Consider the following 21494-nt stretch of genomic DNA (forward strand, 5'->3'; position numbering starts at 1 on the left):
TGTTACTTGCCACTTGTCAGCCCAAGCCTGGATTATGTCCAAGTCTTGTTGCATTTGGACATGGACTGCTTCAGTATCTGAGGAGTCGCGAATGGTGCTGAACATTGTGCAATCATCAGCGAACATCCTCATTTCTGACCTTATGATGGAAGGAAAGTCATTGATGAAGCAGCTGAAGATGGTTGGGCCGAGGACACTACCCTGAGGAACTCCTGCAGTGATGTCCTGGAGCTGAGATGACTGACCTCCAACAACCACAACCATCTTCCTTTGTGCTAGGTATGACTCCAACCTGTGGAGAGATTTCCCCCTGATTCCCATTGACTTCAATTTTGCCAGGGCTCCTTGATGCCACACTTGGTCCAATGCTATCTTGATGTCAAGAGTAGTCACTCTTACCTCAGGGAAGGTGGTTGTGTAGTGGTCATGTCATTGGGCAAATATTCCAGCAGACACAAGTGCAATTCCCACCACGACAGCTGGTGGAATTTAAATTCAATTAATTAAAAATAGTCTGAAATTAAAAGCTCGTCTCAGTAACAGTGACCATGAAGCCATTGTTGATTGTCATAAAACCCCATCTGGTTCACTAATGTCCTTTCAGGAAGGAAATCTGCCATCCTCACCTGGTCTGGCCTACATGTGAATGCAGACCTATAGCAAAGTCATTGACTTTTAAATGGCCTACTAAGTCACTCAGTTGTATCAAATCACTATGAGATTGAAGGAGAGATACATGAACAGTATGATGCTGCAAGCCTTTGCGAAGAAGATGTCTTCATCAATGGAAAGAGTGGCCACACGTGCAGCATCAACACAGACTTTATGGTTTTCAGGGAAATTAGTTACCCGAGATTGTGAGGGAGATGTCCCGCCTCCAAGAGCTGCCGGTCAGATACCTCTTGGAGGCAGCTCTCCAGTCCAAACAACATCACCAGGAGCGGTGGCCTGCAGTCAGTCCCCAAGCAGGGGCAGCACGGAGGCCAGAGTTTGAAGTAACTGGTCCGGCCTCATCGGGACCAGTCAGGCAGGCCTCGGTGAGGTGGGGGGGCCAGTGCTCTTGAGGCTGTGGTGTGTGGGGGTTCAAGTGGGCCCTTTCCACTGGGGAGTCCCTCCATTGGGTACCACATACATTAACAGGAGAGACCCTCCCCTCAAGCCCACAGCCCTGAAGAAAGCCCTCAAATGGCCACTGGGTCTCAACTAGTCCAGGGGCAGGCAGGCAGGCTTCCCGACACCTATTCTGCCACTGGTAAAATACTAGCCGCTGCAGATACGTGATGGGCACAGTGCCCTCTGCCATCCGATCACCACCCCAGCCTACCTGCCAGCCCACTCCTGACAGGGAGGTGGAGGTGTAAAATTCTGGCCTATGGATGCCACCTTAAATAGGAAGGCTGATACCCTATTTTTGGCAGCTCAGTGCCCCACTGTTTTCTTCTGTTCATTACTAGGAGAGAAATGTAGGCTAGGCCATGATGATGGTGTAGAGCGTCATAGAAATGGAGACTTGACTCAATTTACTTGCTCTTCTCATCTATTGACTCCCCACCCTTTCAGTCAGTACCCTATATGCTGCCTCGTCTCCTGATGGCCAAGTCTTCCCTCGTGCAGGTGGACATGGAACAGTCTTTGGCAGGGCCCTCAGGCTCCAAACCTCAGAGAGTGTCAGCCAAGAACAGGGGCCTGAGCAGCCCAAGAAGCCTACCTTTAACTCTGCTGAAACTAGAAGGGTTGCATCACAGAGAAGTGCTAGGGGAAAAAAAGAGTAAAGATTTGTTGTTGCACAAGGGTACTTGGTACTTATTGAAGTTTCCCTCTATAGTCTCCCACCAGGGAATTTTCACAGGAGGTGCACAATGAATGCAGCCGATGGTCGCATTCATTAAAAAAGTTCAATTGAGTTTCCTTAAATGAATCCTTAGTGGGCCTGGAGATTAAGGTTTGTGGGAGATTATTCCAGCCCTTAACTGAATGAATTGAATTAAGATTTCCCTTAAGCTTTAAGATTCTGATGTGTAATGACCTAAATATAATTGTTTTGTACTCCTTTCACTGTTTGTCCAGTTTTGTTTGCTGGCTGGCAAGTGTAGCCTTTTCAGTTGTCTGATGTCGAATGGGAGGATTTGAACTAACACCGACGAATGGGGAAGTTGTGAAAGGGAGGTTTGGTTTTTTTCAGGGTTGCTTTGTATTTGTGGCATGGTGGGTGGTGGCAGAAGTCATTAAGAAGGATGACTGGTGGAACCTGCGGAAGCCTACGTAAATAATGAGGGCATTCCAAGAAGTAATATATACTGCTGGTGCCAGATTTCTTACAGCACCTTCCACCTCCTCTTTACCTCACTCTTCCTCCTCCCCAGAAACACCTGAGGTTCTGTGTGCCCGGTTACTTTTACAGGTCCAAATCTTGGTACTGGGCAATATTCTGCAGGGCAAAGCACATCATGGTCATTCTGGACACCCTGGCGGCTGTATTGTAGGGTGCCTCCATATCTGCCCAGCTGGCTATCAGCCACGGCTCGGTTGGTTGCATTCTTGCCTCCGAGTCACAAAGTTCAAGTCCTACTCCCGGGTTTGAGCACAAAATTCATGGTTGTCACTCCTAATGTAGTATCTAGAGAGTGCTGCATTGTCAGAGGTGTTGCCTTTCAAGGTCCCATCTGCCTGCTCAGATAGATGTAAGAGATCCAATGGTACTATTTCGAAGAAGAGCAGGGACATTTCTCTGGTGTCCTGGCCAACATTTATCCCACAATCAGCATCAGATTAAAGAAAAAGATGATCTAGTCATTATCACATTTGTTTGTGGGAGCTTGCTGTGCACAAATTGGCTGCAACATTTGCTACATTACAACAATGACCACACTTCAAAAGTACTTTATTGACTGTAAAATGCTTTAAGACATCTAGTGGTTGAGAAAAGCACTATATAAATGCAAATCTTTTTTTCCCTTTTCAGGTATGTGAAGCACATCACCAGCATGCTGAAGGCTTGTTTGATGACACATTTGGTCATAATATACCATTCACTTTATTGCTCCTGGACCTCATTCCTCAAGTTTCTGAGAGGAGCCAGCAGCCATATTTTAAGTGGGTATATCCTTGCCTCTGGGCAGTCAGCCAGAAACTCTGTTTCGAGGCATGAAGTCATCAGGGAAGGTAGAATACCAGACGATGATGATGATGATGATATCATGGCGGCTGCCCGGGAATCTTGTGCACACCTGCACGAAACATCTTTTTGAAGTTGCACATCAGCTTCACTCTGGTGAAGTGGAAGCCCTTGGGGTTGATGAACACTCCTGGATAACCTGGTGTCTTAACTGCCACATGAGTGCAGCTGCTAACATCCGGTACCTGTAATCGGGCTGCAAACCCGATTCTGACTGGCATTATTGTCAACATTGGCAGCCCAGGCAAATAAGCCAGTCAGTCACCTGTCTTTATGTATTTGTCACTGGCTGACCGGGTGATCCTACGTAGAGACCTGGAAGGATTCAGTGACAAAGAAGTTGAGTGGTTGTGACTTTGACCACCACTGGTGAAGTGTGGCCATCAGATCCACTTGGCAACAGGTCCAGTTTCAAGGCTGCAAACGCCAGCCACCATCTAACACAAGGGCCTGAGCCTCTGAGACACCAGTGATCCGACATGTCGAGGAAGTTTATCCGCTGTCTGTGGATCTGTGTGGTGGGTTTGGTCCCCTGCAAGCTGCAGTTCTCTGTTGATCCCCTCTGTCCTGTGGAACTGCAGGTGTACATGAGCAGCAGCCTGTTGGTGGTGCAGGTCCTGCTGCTCAGGATGCAGCTGTCGGTCATCTTGATCCTCAACTGAGTTCAAAGTAACACAGCATAAGCAGCACCGGATAAACCAGAGCTCGGGTCTTCAAGCTTCCAAAGGGTAGCTGCCACTTCCAAAGTGTGCAAAATAACCTCTCAGCACAAGTATTAATAACAAAGCCTTTCACGTAATAAAGTAAGAAAACAGCTTAGAGGTTTCAATGTTTGCTGGCATATTTTCTTATCATGTCTTCAGTCCCCTCAGTTGCCTCCTTTCCCTGACCTTGCTTTGACTGGCAAATTCCAGGAAGCACAGGAGACCCGTGGAGCCAAAATTAAACTGCAAAACTCATATCAATATCACTGTGATTGACCTATTAACACACTGAAATTGACAGCTGGCCTCTCTCGAGGGACTTTGCTCACAGGCAGCATGCAAGTGAATACAGAAATCAGTCGGTTGGAGCTGGCTTCCCAAGGTGCTCACCTTTTACCAGGATTTCATCCCCAACTGTACCCAAACCCATGAGCGCAATCACATTAAAATTCCCTGCATTAAAACTAACCTACAAACATTGATCAGTGCTGATGGTGGTAGACAGTGCTGCAGCTATAGCAGTAAATCTCCAGCAGAGGGTGCTCTCACCCTGCTTTTCTTCTTTGGGGAGCACAGCATGAATGGAAAAGGCCACTTTCCTTCTTATGCAAGTACATTAAGACAGTGCTCATGAAAGAAATGAAGCTAAATTAAATCATATCCAGATATAATTCAAGCTTTTCCAAAATGCCAGGTCAAAAGTCAATTTGAAGACTTGTTTGTGAAATGTAAATTGAATTTATTGTGCCAGCGCACATTGAAAGTGTATGATTCCAATCCAGCACCAGAATTCCTGTTCTGGGCCAAAATATTTGGCCCATACATGAACATGGATCAATCATTCCCCAACCTTGCATCCATATTATACTCCTCATCACATAGTTCCCTTGGCCAACATCAATCAATAAAGGCCAACAGCAAAACCCTTAACTCAACAATTGTGTCCAGCAGCACATCAATAATACAAATAAAGCAGAACTAATCATTCTCATGCATCCTCTTAGTTCCTGTCTCGTGGTTGCCTTTGCCTATCCTAATGCCCCTAGGCAATGCTACTGCAGTAGATGCAACATGGCTATTGTAAGGCTCCTGACTTTCACTGAGGGAGACTACAGATGAATTTACAGGATGTCCTCAGGCTATTCTGAGCCTTGAGGGCCCGATTTCTGACTGCAACACTTTGGCATAAGTGGCAGCAGTCTGGGCTGGCCGGTGAGATGTAGCAGCAAGGATTCACCTTGGCTCCTTAGCCAGCACCTTCCAAACCCACAACCATTACCATCTAAAAGGACAAGGGCAGCAGATAGATGGGAACACCACCACCTGGAAGTTACCCTCCAAGCCACTCACCATCCTGACTTGGAAATATATCGCTGTTCCTTCACTGTCACTGGGTCAAAATCCTGGAACTCCCTTCCTAACAGCACTGTAAGTGTACCTACACCACATGGTCTGCAGCGGTTCAAGAAGGCAGCTCACCACAGCCTTCTCAAGGGCAACTAGTGGTGGGCAATAAATGCTGGCCCAGCCCACGAAGCCCATATCCCGTGAATGAATAAAAAATAAAGGGCATTGGCAGAACAGCAATGGTGGGAGCATGAATGTTGTCACCCTGAGAAAGGACAGGTTTGTCCTCTACAGTGCCAGTGCCACTCGCACGTTGCAGCAACTCAGCAATCCTACTAATCTGCTGATCCACACATTACTGGAATGCTGTCAGAGCCTATCTGTTCCTCTGAGCAGAGATTTGCACCCATGATGGCAGCAGTCTGAGCCTGCAGGGCATAAGCGTGAATGGTATGACCTCCGTCTGAGCTTCCACTGCAGAACTGAGACGTCAGGAGGCCTCCCGCTGTGCTAGAGCGGAGGCTGAGACAGTGGCCTGCTGATGCTCCATCCCGGGTTGATCAGACAGTGTTGCTTTTATCATTGGCCACCACTTCCACAGTGCACAAATTCTGTGCACTACCCTACGCCATATTTGAACTGGGCTCCTCCATGCTTCTTTTCAGTGACAAGTGGCTGTCTCGTGGCCTGCCAATGCACAAGACACCTCAATGTGCATCATCATCAGCGTTTTCCTTTACGCCACCCCAAGAGTGTCTTCATCTGAGTCACCTGCAGCAGAACATGTCCGTGACCTCACCTAGGGAATTAGCAGCCCCCACCCCCGCCGGCCTGGCTGCAGCACGCTCATGCCCGGTGATTCACCATGTGCTGATCCGGACTCTACACTAACCTCTAAAGTTTGTGCTGTACTAATCTCTGAGCAGGCGGCTGTGCAGGTAAGGTCAAGTGATGGTGCCTCAGTGGGAAATAACAGTAAAAACTGGGAAATAAGCGTACTGATGGTGTTCCATTTTAAGGTATAGAAGACGAGTTCAGACCAGTACTCTTACTTCCCAGTTTTTACTGTTTTTTCCCATTGTTGCCATGGAGTCAGTCTTCCACTTCCTCATGACTCTGTGGCTAAGCATGCATTAGCTTCTGACTATCGAAAAGCAAAAAAGTGTAAGGGGAGGAAAGCAAGGGATCCACAGTCACTCCATCTTGCAGTTACCATGTGATTGCATATTTCAGGACGCGAGTGAAGAGTCAGTGAAGAAGATGCCTAAGGCAGCAACTTAACATCATTCTGTATGGCCTCAGCAGTACTGGGTGCAACTGGCATTGTGCCGATAATCCTATGCACCATCTCCTGGAAGGCACTGCGGAGATGAAGGCATGCTGGTCCTCCGCCAGTGCTCTGGTTTTTCCTCCAGTTGTGGGACACCTTCTTCTGTAAGAGATGGACAGAATGCCAGTGACCACTGTGCTTGAGTGATGTGCTTGCCACAACTGAATAGATATAGGTTTGTAGGGGTGAGTGGCTGACATGATTGGAAGGTGTGTGAGAGTGGTGTGTGGTATGTTAGGAGTGAATCCTAAATGCCATCATCAGCAACCTTATGATGGAGGGGAAGACATTGATGAAACGGCTGAAAATTGGGCCTATGACATTACCCTGAGGAACTCCTGCAGTGATGTCCTGGAACTGAGATGATTGACCTTCAACAACCACAACCATCTTCCTTTGTGCTTGGTATGACTCCAAGCAGCAGAGAGTTTTCCCCCTGATTCCCATTCACTTCAGTTTGCTCTTTGATGCCATACTCAGTCAAATGCTGCCTTGATGCCAAAGGGGTCACTTCTTGAGTTTAGCTCTTTCATCCATATTTGGACCAAGGCTGTAATGAGGTCAGGAGCTGAGTGGCCCTGGCGGAACTGAAACTGAGCTCTGAAGTGCGACTTGACAGCACTGTCAACGACCCCTTCCATCACTTTGCTGATGGGGTGGTTATTGGCCGAGCTGGATTTGTCCTGCTTTTCATGGACCTAATTGTCCAAGACCAATTTCTCCCCCACTGACTAATAGCAACCATGTATGGGTCTCTGGCTGAGTGAAGACTGTGCAATTTACAGTAGGTAATCAACTTCATACCTCTTCAATTTATCTTACATTGCTAAATTATCCACAATCTTCTCATGAATGTTCTTAACCCAACCATATCACCAAAGTGTTAGCTTTGCATGACTATTGACTATTCACAAGGGAAGTTCTAGGTTGTTACAAATGATACAATCAGTGCCTGGTCTTTAATCTAACAGAAGTGTCTTACCTACCCCACTCCTATCTGGAAAAATACACTACAAAAGTAATGAATTTATGCGTGAAAATGTCATTGCTAAAAATTCTTGTATTCTTATGGAGATTAAAGGTTCATCGGTTGGCATGCTTGCACCGTGATCTAGTGGTGTCATGCACACTCTAGGATCACTGACACAATAGAGACGCGCAGATTATTTTCGTAAAATCCCTGCTGGCATTACTAAGTGCTGGTCCATAGTTATTTATTTCAGATTACAAACAAATTAGTGGTAACAGAAGTCGACAAACAGTATACAATAGTTACAACACATGGTATGGATGTAGATGCAGAGGGGGAAAGTCAAGGCACTGAGAGGGGATATTCAGCAAGGAACATTATTCATGCCACCAAAAAAACAACCGTAAATGTCGGAGCATAAGTCGACCTTTGAAGCCTTGAAAAATTCCTCCAAAAACGGCGGTCGCCTTATATGCCAAGTGTATGGTGCATGGGTGCAGGTGGTCACCATTTTGAAATGTCATCGACATCTGATGCAAACAGTAGGCTTGTCTTAAACTCTTGTGCATCTTCACAACACTGCCCGTATCATCTGCTTGATCCCTTGTGCCAAGTTATGAGGTACCAGTAAGTAAAACATGCATTTGTGAGGTGAAAAATTGAGGCTGATTACCAATGTGATTATAGTATGCTGTGAGTGAAAAGAGGAGATGACATTATGCTAAACATATGTAAAGACATGACTTTTGGGGTCAGGAAAATGGGGTTGTCACATACGCCGAGTCAATGTATGCTCAGGCGTTATAGTAATCTTGTCATTGTTCCTATCTGTACAGTACTGCATACAATGGCCTGAATGAATACTGCATTTTCAAGCACCAAAATGCAATCTCCAAAATGTAATGGGATGGATTTTCATATCTTCACCTTCTGAATGCCAAAGAAGAGAGCTCATTCTGCTGGAGGTGCTGATTCACAAGTATACCTGTTAATAAGTATCACCATTTGTATTGTCAATAAGTACAGTGTTAATGGACAATTGTTGTGGCCTTCCATTGTATAGTGCACCAAAGGCCAGATAATCTAGAAAAGCCCTTCAGTTTTTGCTTTTATTTCAGCAGCACTTATCAGACGATAATCTATTATTACTTTTAAAAACCTGAAAAAATGTGTAGTTGTTTCAGCCTGTCATGACAATATAGAGATGCCTGTCTTATATAGTATCCACTGAGCATTATCCACCTTCAACAGAATGGAGCTGCCCTGGCAGCTGTGTCACACTCCTCCCAACCTAAAGCGAGATGTCCATCTGTGTTCTTTTCACAAAGTTCTACTTTCCTGGTGTATAACTTGTAGTATTCTGATAGAGAAAGTCCAAGTACTGGCTTTCTCCCATCATTAAAACTATAACAAAGCAATTTGAAATTTGACTTTGCAATAGGATGGATATATACTACATACTTGCACAAAGAAGTGGTCTTTCACCTTTTAATATCTTGCCACCAAAGAATCAGCTCATCACCTTGAATCCTAAAATATACTTCATCACTATTTTATCAATGCATATAAAACAATTTTACATTGATGTGAAAGAAATAGGATGGCCTCAATGGCAGAAGTTATTGAAATAATTAAATTAATCCTGTTTAAATCAGGAATTTAATGATTAAGAGCTGGATTTTGGTTACTGTGTCTCAGTTCTCTGGGACTCCATCCCTGTTGCTTTAAAAGTTGTTAGGCACTTTGACCCTCACCCCTCACATCTCATCAACACCCCCACCTACTCCCCCTGACCCCTCACATCTTCCATGCCAACTCAATGCCAAATCATGCCCCCCACCCACTCATGACCCCTCATACCTCTAAGCCACCTCCATAGTTACTCACCCAGTATCCACCATGGGCAAACCTCAGGAGCTATGTGGAGATGAAAAAAAAACTTCTAACAATGCAATACAGCTCTCACTCCTATCTAATGATGAAAATACTTCCACTCATAGCATTCATTCAAAGCTTTTAAAATCTCAAGTGATTAATCTCTATACAAACAAATAAACTTCTATTCAGTCCCCACATCAAAGACAGCTGATCTTTCAATGCCCTCTTTATGCTATCAAACTGTGAACTTAGAACTCGTTGATGAAATAATTGTAGCTTTTGAAATTCAGTCAAGCATTCATAACGACATGATAGCCCTTGCGGAAATGTCAACAAAGCTCTATTGAAACTGCATCGAACGCAGCTTCATTTTTTTCAAACCTACACCTGTCAATCAAAGCAATCAAACAGTATTTTTTAAACATTCACTGACAGCTGCAGCCTGCTTTTTAAAGTTTAAGAGCAGAGCATTGAAAAAAACTTCAAATCATGGCAGTTATATAAGCCTTATCCATGCTTTAAATGCGCTTACATCTACTCCTTCAATTTCTGATTCTGCTACTGTGGGTTAAGGCCCTTAGATCAGCCAAAGTGGGGTCTGTTTAAACTCAGCACTTACCCTTTCCCTCCACCATCAAAAGTGGGATCTGTCAGAAATAAGAGCTGGACTTCTGCATCTGGGTCCCACCCACCAATTTTAAAAGGTCCACAGAACCTTCCTGCTAAAATCCGGCTCTATCACTTTCCTGGTTAGTTGCAATACAAGAGTAAGATAGCTTATGTTGATAGTTATTTTCAACAAATATGCTTTATCCACAGATAGTTAGCTCTTCATGTGTAGAAGAGCAAGCATAAATAACCAGAATAACATTTTCTATTTCTTTATAGGCTCCAGTTTACAATGTGTGCTACTAGTGAAAAGCCTTATTCTAGGCCATGTATAATGGGAAATTTCACGTGCACTGCTCACAATTTTCTACCTACTAAAATGATTGGATAGAATTAATAAAAGATAAACAGACTGAAAATCATTGGTAGCGCACCAGCAACTTCCTGACATACATGGCTGGCAGCTGAGACTCCAGGTGGACTTCTGATGAAGAGTCATACGGACTTGAAACGTTAACTGTGTTCCTCTCCGCAGATGCTGTCAGACCTGCTGAGTTTTTCCAGCTATTTTTGTTTTTGTTGTAGCTGAGGCTCCAGGTGGTTGTATGTATTCAGCAAAATCACCTTTTATATAAAATATCTTCAAAACTTCAATGTGATTTAGAATCTCAATAAATTAGTCTATATTCCAAAAAAGATTAAAAATCAAGTTGTGGTGTCATGTTTGTTTTAAACCAAATCTAAGTTAAAATCTTTCAATAACTCTTTCCATTAAATTCTATCCACTGTTCTTTCTTCTTTAGCTTACTTTTTAGCTTGTATACTTATCGGTCATATAAATGGCAACCACCCACAGATCAGAATGTACAGAATATACATTTACAAAATTCGGTGTTAGCATTAAGCATTGACATTTTTCCTAAGAAGAAATGCTGATGAAGAGGTTCGCCCATTGACAACACATAATCAAAAATCGTGGCCTCCAGCACTATTTGCCGATGTGCACAGCTGCCAAGTGAGGCACCTTGCTGTAGCACACATTCTGAAAATACACTCTGATGAGTAAACCTGTATTTATAAATATTAGCCGCCCATCTGGTTAAGGTAATAAATAACTGAACTGTACATATCAATAGATAATTGCTAGCCTGCACGCAGTTAACTGATCAAAACCGAGATAATAGGGACACTACAACTGGCTTTCGGTTTCTTCTCCTGATCAATATCCAATGACTATTCTTGGAAGTGGACTTATTATGTGGATATTGGGTAGAGATAGAATGGCGCTTGGCTGTGAAGGTCCCTGGGGTCAAGCAGCCTGCCTTTACTCACTTACAAGGCTCACATTGTCAAAGGCACTTAAAAGTACCAGAGGGCAACTGAGAGCTGTGGACCCATATCCCAATGACAAATGAATGTCTTCAGGAGGGCAGGGAAAGGAGGAAAATCAGAGTGAAAAGCATATTTCTAAGTATATTTATTTTTACATATTTCAATGCAAAACCTAGAAATGTTATTATTGTGCTCCCCAGTGTGCAAACAGATGGGTAGATCAATAGCATTTCAACTTATTCTAAGCACTGCAAAACAACACTATCCATGGAACTTTCCTTATGGCATCTCTCAATTGATTGCCATAACTTCAGCAGATGATCAGTAACAACACCATTTACATATCTAGCACCATTTTCGCTGAATTGCTGCTCAAGTTCTAAGAAAAATACATGCCTATAATATCCAAGGGCTTTATTGTAGATGAAGTTAATACTATACATAGTATACATACATTCTAGCTTGTCCTCAGGTCGTCCTCCTTCCAGTAATGACAGGTAGCAAACAATATCCTTCAATTGAACCATGTCTGACTCATCGGTGCTGGTGAGGGAAGATGTTACAGAAGGAGATGGGACTCCTTTAATCATCTGCAGCTCATTCTTTGTTTCAGAATTCTTGAGTCCTAAAGGGAACGAAACATGATTTTTCAAATCATTTTGGCAGATGCATGTTTTTCTTCACTGATTCACTGAGGACAAAGTTCTTTAATGGCTTTTGAAGTGCCCGCAGGTTTTCTATTCAAGATAATAGTAGCAGAAATAATGTATATTTCAAATGTTTAATTATTATAAAATTAAGAACCGATTGTATCAATAAATTTGCTGTTAAAATTATTAGGGAAGCTGAATGCTAATCGAGTAGTATGCTTTGCATCTGTTTTTAAAGTCTCTACAGAATGCAATCAATTACCTCACTATCCTCCACTTGCCTTCATTTTTCAATTAACCATAAGAACATAAAAAATAGAAGGATTAGGCCAATCAACCCCTTAAGCCTGCTCTATCATTCATTAAGGTCATGTCTGATTTTCTACCTGAGCTAACATTTCCCACACTATCTCCATACCTCTGTTTTCTCATAGTGACCAAAAATCTCTTGACCTCTGACTTGATTCTCATTGACAAAGCATCCACAGGTCTCTGGGGTTCAAAATTCCAAAGATTCACAACCCTTTGAGTGAAGAAATTTCTCTCAAGTCCTAAATGGTTGACCCCATGTTTTGAGACTATGATGCCTAGTCCTAGACTCCCCAGCCAGGGAAAACAACACCCCAGAATCAACTGTGTCAAGCTAGTCCTGTAAGAATTTTGTATGACCTCATTCTTCTGAACTTTAGGGAATTTAGACCTCATCTACTCAACTATTCCTCATAGGACAATCCCTTCATCCCAGGAATTAGTCTGGTGAACCCTTGCTACACTCCCTCTAAGTTAAGCACTTTCAATTTGAAGTCAAAACCAGATTTGATCAATTCAATTTCATGAGCTGTTCATCCACAATTCATGTTTATTTTACATCTTCACTGACTAGACAGGTTGAACTCTTGAACTTCTGATATTTCAAACTGAATAAAATATTTCTAAAATAAATCCAGTGCAATTTCCACAAAATTCCAATCTTTTAAAGCAAAAGATGAACCATTCATGTTTAAAGCTAGTTGAGTGTTGAGTTGTCTGAGGTACGTCCACAATATGTTGTGCCCTCCCATCTTTTTATTGAACATTTCCCACAATTTTATCTGTCTACATGAACTCAATATACAATAAATTTTTACTGTGATAAATCATAAAAATGGGCAACAAATGTTTATTTTACATCTTCACTGACTGCACAGGTTGAACTCTTGAACCTCTGATATTTCAAATTGAATAAAATGTTTCTAAAATAAATCCAGTGCAATTTCCACAACATTTTACCTGTCTACATGAACTCAATATACAATAAATTTTTACTGTGATAAATCATAAAAATGGGCAACAGCATTTTGATTTTATGAACAGGAATACAGTGCAAATGCAAAGGAGTGATAATATATTTGCACAAGAAATAGACCACAATTAGAGTGTATTTTGCAATTTTGGGCACTGTGTTACAGAAAGAACATTAAAAGCTGTGCTGAACAAACTGCATGAATTACCAGGATAAGAAATTATAGTTATGAGCAGAGAATTTAAATATTAGGGTTACTTCAATTCAAACAGGGTAAGCTAAGGGGAGGTTTTTAAAATTGGGTATGGTTTTGATAGGGTGAATAAGAAAAGGCTATTTCTTCTGGTTCAGGAATTAGCAATGAGGGACATCAATTTAAAATTGACATGAGGAGGGGGGGTTTGGAAAAATTTCTTTGCACACAGTTGTTAGAGCATGGAATGCTTCACCACAGAGATTAGGTAATGCACAGAATAGCGCATTCTTAACGCACATGTGAATAATCATTTGAAGCAGAGGAAGGGACACGGGGAGGGAGCAGATAATCTTCAGCTTCACTCCTTGAGTGGTAAACTGACAGAAGTGATCACCTATCCAATTTTAGTTTCTATTACAAATCAAGTAGATTCTATAATGATGGACAATCCACTCTGCCAGTTTGACACAGAAGTGCTGAAGGTGAAAATTAGCCCAGGGCTATGTGGAGAGATGAGCAGAGGAACTAGTTTTGGATTGCTCCACAAAACAACACAGATACAGTGAACTGATTAGCTTTCTAGGCTTAGAATTCTATGGTTTTACAGAATGCCTTGAGGATGTGAAAGGAGGAATATAAAACTAAATTATTTCTTTCTTCAGCTTATATGGCCAGAATATTGCTGTCAACGTGCAGAGGTGGGCCCGACATGCCAACACGCAAAATGACGCGCGATGACGTCGGGCATGCATCCTGACGTCATCATGCGCCATTTAGATATTTCGTTCGGCGGGCACACACTGGAGGCGGCTGCGCACCCACCAAGCTGTCAAAGGCCCATTAAGGCCATTAGGAAACTAATTAAGCCTTAAGGTTGACGGGCAGGCAAAGTCCCTAAGCGGCCTTTGCGTTTTTCAGGAAACCTCACCCACAGGCAGGATGAGGTTTCTTGAAAGTTTAATGAAATAATTAAATCAAACTTGTGAGATGCACAAACATGTCCCAGCTCATGTGACACTGTCACATGAGGGGACATATTTAAATTATTTTTCAGATCATTTATTAAAAATTTGTACTATCAACTTAATCTCCCTGAGGCAATTCTTGCGCTCTTTCGCACGCATGTGCAAAAGAGCGCAGGCTCCGACTCTCCCTCCTCCCCCCACCTGCACAGGTAGGGCTGAGTGCTACTGGCTGTGCATCACGCTGGGCGGGCCTTAATTGGCCCGCCCACGTTAAATGGCGGCACGGGCAGCGATCGGCTCTGCGCCCGCCCCTGCCCACTCCCGCCCAGCCCACCCGACACAGGTAAGTTTCTGGACTATATTTATTCTTCTTGCCCCAATTATGCCACCTTCTACACAATAACATTCCCTGCACATCAGCTCACAAATTTCCAATTTATTTCACGTTGTCAAGTCAAATCCAAACCAAGGACCTTATTACAACTCAAACTTTACTGCCAACCATGTGCGTGTGAAAGAGACATTTGTGAACTGTTAAACCTGACCTAGGGGGCCGTTTAGTTCAGTTCACTAGGTGTTCTCGTTCTTACATTCAAATCCATCCAGGCCCTCACTCTTTCCTATTTCTGCAATCTCCTCCATACCAACAAACTTCTGAGTTCTCTGTACTCCTCCAATTCTGGCTTTTTGTGCATCCTTGATTTTCACTCCTCCATCACTGATGACTATGTCTCTGCTGCCTAGTCCCCAATTTCTGTTATTGCCTCCGTAAGCCTATCACTTTCTCCTTCTTTAGAATGCTCCTTAAAACCTACCTCTTTGACCAAACTTTTGGTTGCCAATCCTATATTTTCCTTGTGCATCAATTTTTGTCTGATAACACTCCTGTGAAACACATTGGGATGTTTTACTGCATTAAGGGTGCTACATAAATGCAAGCTGTTATTGTTGGAAGGTTACCAACCCCATTTTGAGGCCATTATCTCCCTCTTAATGCCAGTAAAGGCAGTCAAGCAGGTTCCTATGTGTGCCAAAGGACTCAAGAATACCCAATGCAATAACTATCTGCAAAAATGGAAATAGGACTAATGCATGTAAAAGTCCGTTAGTTTAATACCTGTGCCAGGCTACCTTTAGAGTTTCAAATATTATTAGACCTAAGCAGAACTCTTACAAGCTCTCCATATTGACTTTTGGGAAGGCCCTTGAGAGAATAGGCATTCCAGTGGCACTAAGGGGGCAGAAATTTGAGACAGAGTTATTTTTGGGCTGGAACTCAGCACTCTTTTCATTTTAATCAACTGAATTGTTTGAGGCCTTTTCCTCCATGAGGTTCATGTAGGTCCCAAAAATAATGATCAAACATAATTTCCTGATATTTGTGCCAGGAAGGGGCATTGGAATGGGATCAAGGGAAACTCTGTGGGTGCAGCGACTCTTAAATAGCTTGAAGGAGTAATTTTATTTCGTAATGTCTACACTACTACTGTAGTGTTTTTGTTTGACACGTTTCCATTCTTCTGAATTTTTCTTTTAAATATTTTGTGTGAAAATAATCTGTCTGCAATTTATTCTCTGTCTTTAAAATAAATTTCTTGGCAATGTAGGCTAAATTTTATTGCTAAGTGTCAGCCTTGGCTCAGTGGGAGCACTTTTGCCTCTGAGTGAGAAGGTGATGGGTGCTTTCCTCAGTTCTGAGCACACAGTTATGTTGAAGTTCAGTATAGAATTGCTGCACTGTTGCTTAGTTGTTTGTATTCATGTGCTGGGCCCCACCATCATTGAGGATGGGAATGTTCATGGAGCTTCTTCCTCCTGCTCATTGTTTAACTGGCCACGACCATTCATGACTGTGTGTGACAGGGTTACAAAGTTTATTGTTACTATCTCCAGACAGCCCCTTTTAAATTATTTTCAGCTTTTGCTTTTCATTCCAATGTCACCTATTTGCCATTAAATGCAGGTATCATAACCTTCTTTAACAGTTTCACATGGCAAACTTAGCCAAATGCTTTCTGAAAGTCCAAGTAGAATGTAGAAACTGGATAGCTTTATTCCGCTACTTTGTCTCCTCAAAGAATCCTGAACATTAGTGGGACATGATCCACTTCTTTTAAATGCAGTGCTGATGACTCTTTATAGTCTTTACAAAAACAGAATTAGTGCAATAATATGTTTCAGCAGAATTTATATCATACTATGTGATTATAAATAATACATTATCTTGAAGGCAGTACTTATTTTAATATTCATGCTATTTTCATTTGGAGTTTCAATCAAATGGACATCAAATCCTTTGGGCTTTTTCTCTCAGTAACAACTTCCACCAATGGTTTCCATGCACAGCAAATAAAAGCCAGGAATGAGAAATAGAAATCCTGAGCTTGTCCTGTTGCCAAGAATGCTCTGTTAATGGAACACATTTTTGATCAGTAGTTTTGTAACAATTTAGTTTTTCATGGCCCCTAATGGCTTGATTTATTAAGACAGTGAGTAGCTGAGTTAAACATATCAGAATTTAAAAGATACTTAGGTCTGGAATTCTATTCAGTAACCTCTTACTGAAAAATTATGTGGGTGGAGGTTAGACAATTACAGGGTCAGGTTTGGTTGTGCAATTTAGTTGAATAGTCAACAAAAAAAATGTCTCAGATCATACATGACAAATGACTACTGAGATAAGGTACTGCAGTGTAACATAAAACCACAGCCCAGAATGGAGTCAGTACCTTCAGAGGTGGTGGGTGGAAAAGAGGGAATTGGTGAAAAAGTCAGGAAGAAAAAAAATTGCTTCACCACATGCACATTTTGATTTACTGTCTGCAGGACAGCATTTATATGCAGAACTAACACAAAACATTTCAAGCTTTGTTTATTGCAGCATGTTAAGGAAACCAAAATGTCTTTGCTTCACTTTAAATTCTACATCATACTTGGTCACATCTTACGTCATGTAAAGTCAGCCCATCTTTATCAATTACTTAGAACCTCCTAAACCTATAAGAAAATGTTAAATTATTTAAAAACTCAAAATAATGACAAGCATTTCTTCCAGTTCCATAGTGAGCAATTGATCGCATATTTCAATAGGCCACAGGAATGCCATGCTGAGAAAGGTGACTGGGTTAGCATGTGCAAAGTAAGATGTGAAGTTAAATGAATAGATATTGTGGCCATGAAATTGGACAGGGCCTGAAAACAGGTATAGTATCTCAATGTATAATTAACTCGCGCCCGCTGATCTGTATGATAGTTGCGTGCAACCAGCACTAAATGCACTACTGAGTGACATGCAACACTCTGTAGGGGCCCCAAGTTTGTGTAACACTATCCCCACTTAAAGCCAGCTTGCAATAATTAAAGCCAGGCTGCACCTGGCTTTAGAGATGCTGGAACTAGTAACACAAGAGTGTGTGAGCAAGATGATCATTGAGCTATGGCAGAACAGGACAAGATTCTCTGACACTTGCATTGAATCCCTTGGATGAGGAGGCGGATATGAAAGGTCCTCTATCCACAAAAGTCCAGGAGGTCCTCCTGACAAACTGTACAAAGGCAGTGGGACCAGATTGCTGTGGTGGGAAATGCCAGGAATCTAGCCACGAGGAAGTGGATGCATAGCCACAAGACATTCAATGTCTTGAATGAGCACAACTCATTGTGCTCACACAAATGGTCAAGGTCAGTGAATTCATCTTTAGATGGCATACTCCAAAAACCACATCACTAGATTCACAAACTGCTAAATACACCACACCCCATTACTCACTTAGCAACAATCTCTATCAATCATGACGCATTCATAACATTCATAAACTTCACTACACTGTCACACACACCCCTGCTGCAAACCTCATGCCAACATCTGACAGTTTCACACATTGCCAGTTAGCTAACCATGATAGCCACATCATCCAAACACATTTCACCACATGCACTGACACAATTCCCTCTCTCTTGCAGGAACACAGTGGCACACAACCAGTGGCAGCAGCACCTAACCAGTGGAGGATGGGCACAGCTGCCATTCTAATGCTGATGGAGGAGACAGTGGTTCCCATTATTGGTGTGGTCAGCATGAGACCAGGGCCAGTGATAGGACTGAAGCAATCAAAGATAACAGCATCCTCATACCGAATCCCCCTCACATCACGGGGATGGACAATAAATCCTGCCCTTGCTAGTGATGGTGATATCCTGTAAAAAAAAACAATTTTTAAAGCCCTCCCACTCATCCCACAATCTCTTCTGATTTACAAGTTGCAGATGGCGTAAGCCTTCATCTCTTGCTTTTTCTGCCTCCCCCCATACCCACCCCGCCAGATTACCCCACCACAACCCTACTCTTGTGCAGTTCTTCTTTCAGATGCCCAAGGGGTGCAGGAAGAATTGGAAGAACTGGAAGACAGTAATGAAGAAGAAACTCACTCATGTCACTCACTCTCACACTTGCAGCCACGAGTTGAGACACGGACACTACACAAACTTTGGAGGACAGATTATAAGAAGAATCTGCCTGTAGTGAGACACAAGTGGCCTACAGCCAGGGCAAGGGAAAAGGGTAGAGGGGATGCCACCCTGGGACAAGGTCACACATGAGTTGTGCTCTAGAGAACTCAAACGAGCACTTTAATGCAGTAAATTGCCAAAGAAGGCTGATGGATATGCACACTAAAATGCTTGGTGCTTCAGAAGAACTGTCAGAAAGCCTATATCCAATGTAAAGGAGCAAGGAGGAGTCCAGCACCAACTTGACAGAGGCTTTGTGCAGAACCTGGAGACCATCCTTTCCAGCAGAGAATTGATGGTCAACTGTATAAGGACACTTGTGGAAATGGGAACTGGAGCACAGTGATGATGTTACTGAACTAATAATCTAGAGGCCTGGACTAACAATCTGGAAAGAAATCCCACCACAGCAGCTGACTATTTTAAATTAAGTTCTTTAAATATGGAATAGAAAGCTAGTATCCGCTATGGTGACCAAGTAATACCAGATTACTGTAAAAATCCTGAATTAACTGGGTGATCACATTGCAGAACACCTCTGTTTAGTCTACAAGCATGACCCTGAGCTTCCTGTCATTTGTCATTTCCATTCTCCACTTTGCTGCCCTTGCTGTCCTTGCTAAGGCAGATAGCAAATTACTGCACTGGTGTATCACCCAATTCTATAATTAAAGCATCAACCTCACTTGCTTCAATATGGCACATTATCCACCTGCATTCTGGTTTCCAGGCCATGGGTGCCCACCTCTTAGACCCTGCCGATTTCAGAATGCAATCAGTTGAAAGGTATGAGGATCTGTATCAACATCTGATGGCTATCTTTGAGGAAAACCTCTTGCTGTGAAGTGGGCTCAGTCATCACAGTCTGTCTCTTGATGAAGATGAAGAGATGCACCCTCACTGGGGAACATAGCGGTCCTATGTTGACTGCAATTCATTCATCCTAGTCTACCATATCTAGTGAAGCAGAGGTATTGCACTTAACTCAAGACATGGACCCTGGCATCCATCAAGCCAGAGATCTCCCAGCCTTGGATTCTCTCTTAGATGAAATTTGTGCATCTGCCGATGCCAAGGCTCTCCGCATTGCCGATTCCTTCTTCTGGGAACACCAGACAGTTTTGCCCTTGCCTAAGAAGGCCTGACTCCATAACTCCCTTCCTTCACATACACAACAGGTCTTCTGCCCATTGTGTAAGCAAGAGGATCAACCAGATAAATATGTCCTCAGTAAGTCTAATTTTCTGCCAGAGCAAGACCACCAATATGGCTAAAGCTCATAGGATAGCTGCAATCCTGGATAATGATGATAACAGTATCATTGCAGACACTTGTTTAGACAAAAGGGATGAAGAACTTGCTGATGGTTTGTTGGAATCAGCTGCAATTCATGTTCAGATTCGTCAGTCACCTGGCTTAGACACATTATTCGAGCACCATTCTATTCCAGTGACCATTGACAGCGATGCCACTGGCAACACGATCGGTGATTCCACAGTTATGAAACTCGGTATCCCAGTTAAAACTGCATCCCAGTCTGCTCACCAGGTTGATGGTTCATCACATTTAAATGTTGTTGGTGAAACACACTTCTCTGTGCAGAGGCCATCATAGCCTTCCATCAGAAGCCTGGTCACAGTGGCCCTTGATGTTAAGGTAGTTGCTGGCACTCCATTCATGGAAACCAATGATGTGTCAATTTAACCAGCTAAATGCTTTGTGCTGGTTGGTGACTCCACCATCCAAGTTTATCAATCTCACGCTTCCTCCAGCCTATGCAGGTTGGGATGGGAAAATGTACTTGGCACTCTGTCAGGGTCAACAACAGAAGACTTGATGAAGATGACACAGCAGACCTCGCATCATCTGCAGTTGAACCATCCTGTCTTCCTTCAGGACCAAAAGGGTTCCAAGCCAGCCAACATTTGGCCTCCACCATATACTTTGACGAGTGTAGCTGACAAGGTTTACATAGCAAAACTCTCCCATGAACTGCAAGTCCTGTTTCGCAATGAGCATTTTGCTCAGATATGACCTTTCTTCATCCTCAGCAAACAAGGTTCTCAACCTTGTCAGGACAACATGACAGATCCACTTACTAAGTAATGCAAACATAAGCACCATCAACTATTTCCTGAGTCTGTCCTTGTGAATCCAGATCACATCCTGCCTCAGCGCACACACATTCTCAGCTCCACACACACCTTCAGGAGTATGATGACATCTTTGATCCAGCATTCCCAGGTTATAATGGAAAAGCAGAACCCTTCAAGGCTAGTGCCAACCAGAGGCACGTACAAACTCCACAACACAAAAGGTCACCTTCTCCAGTGCCAGAAAAAAAATAAGAGTTCAATAAAAAGTTGAAAACCTTGAAGCCTTTGCTGGAGCAGATGATGTGGGGATCACTGTGGTGTACCTTGACCCATAATTTCTCGTGAAGTCGTCAAATAAGCATTTTCGACCTGTCATAGCATTCGCTGATATTGGGTGCTGCTGTAGGCCACAACCTTTACTCATGTCAGATGTTGACTTGACCTTACACAA

The 21494-nt window shown here is 42.9% G+C and overlaps 1 protein-coding gene across 6 annotated transcripts in view; it reads right to left on the reverse strand.

Annotated features, from left to right (window-relative positions):
- The window catches only part of dgkb (diacylglycerol kinase, beta), a 959831-nt gene that overhangs the window by 741992 nt on the left and 196345 nt on the right, over positions 1-21494 (reverse strand). For all 6 annotated transcript variants that reach the window (XM_078535051.1, XM_078535068.1, XM_078535062.1 and 3 more), the window contains one exon: positions 11800-11941. In XM_078535051.1, the coding sequence (XP_078391177.1) occupies positions 11800-11941 (142 nt within the window). The remainder of the gene's footprint in view (positions 1-11799; positions 11942-21494) is intronic.

This window comes from Cetorhinus maximus, chromosome 3 (assembly GCF_964194155.1).
Source record: "Cetorhinus maximus chromosome 3, sCetMax3.hap1.1, whole genome shotgun sequence".
NCBI classification, from domain to species: Eukaryota; Metazoa; Chordata; class Chondrichthyes; order Lamniformes; family Cetorhinidae; genus Cetorhinus; species Cetorhinus maximus.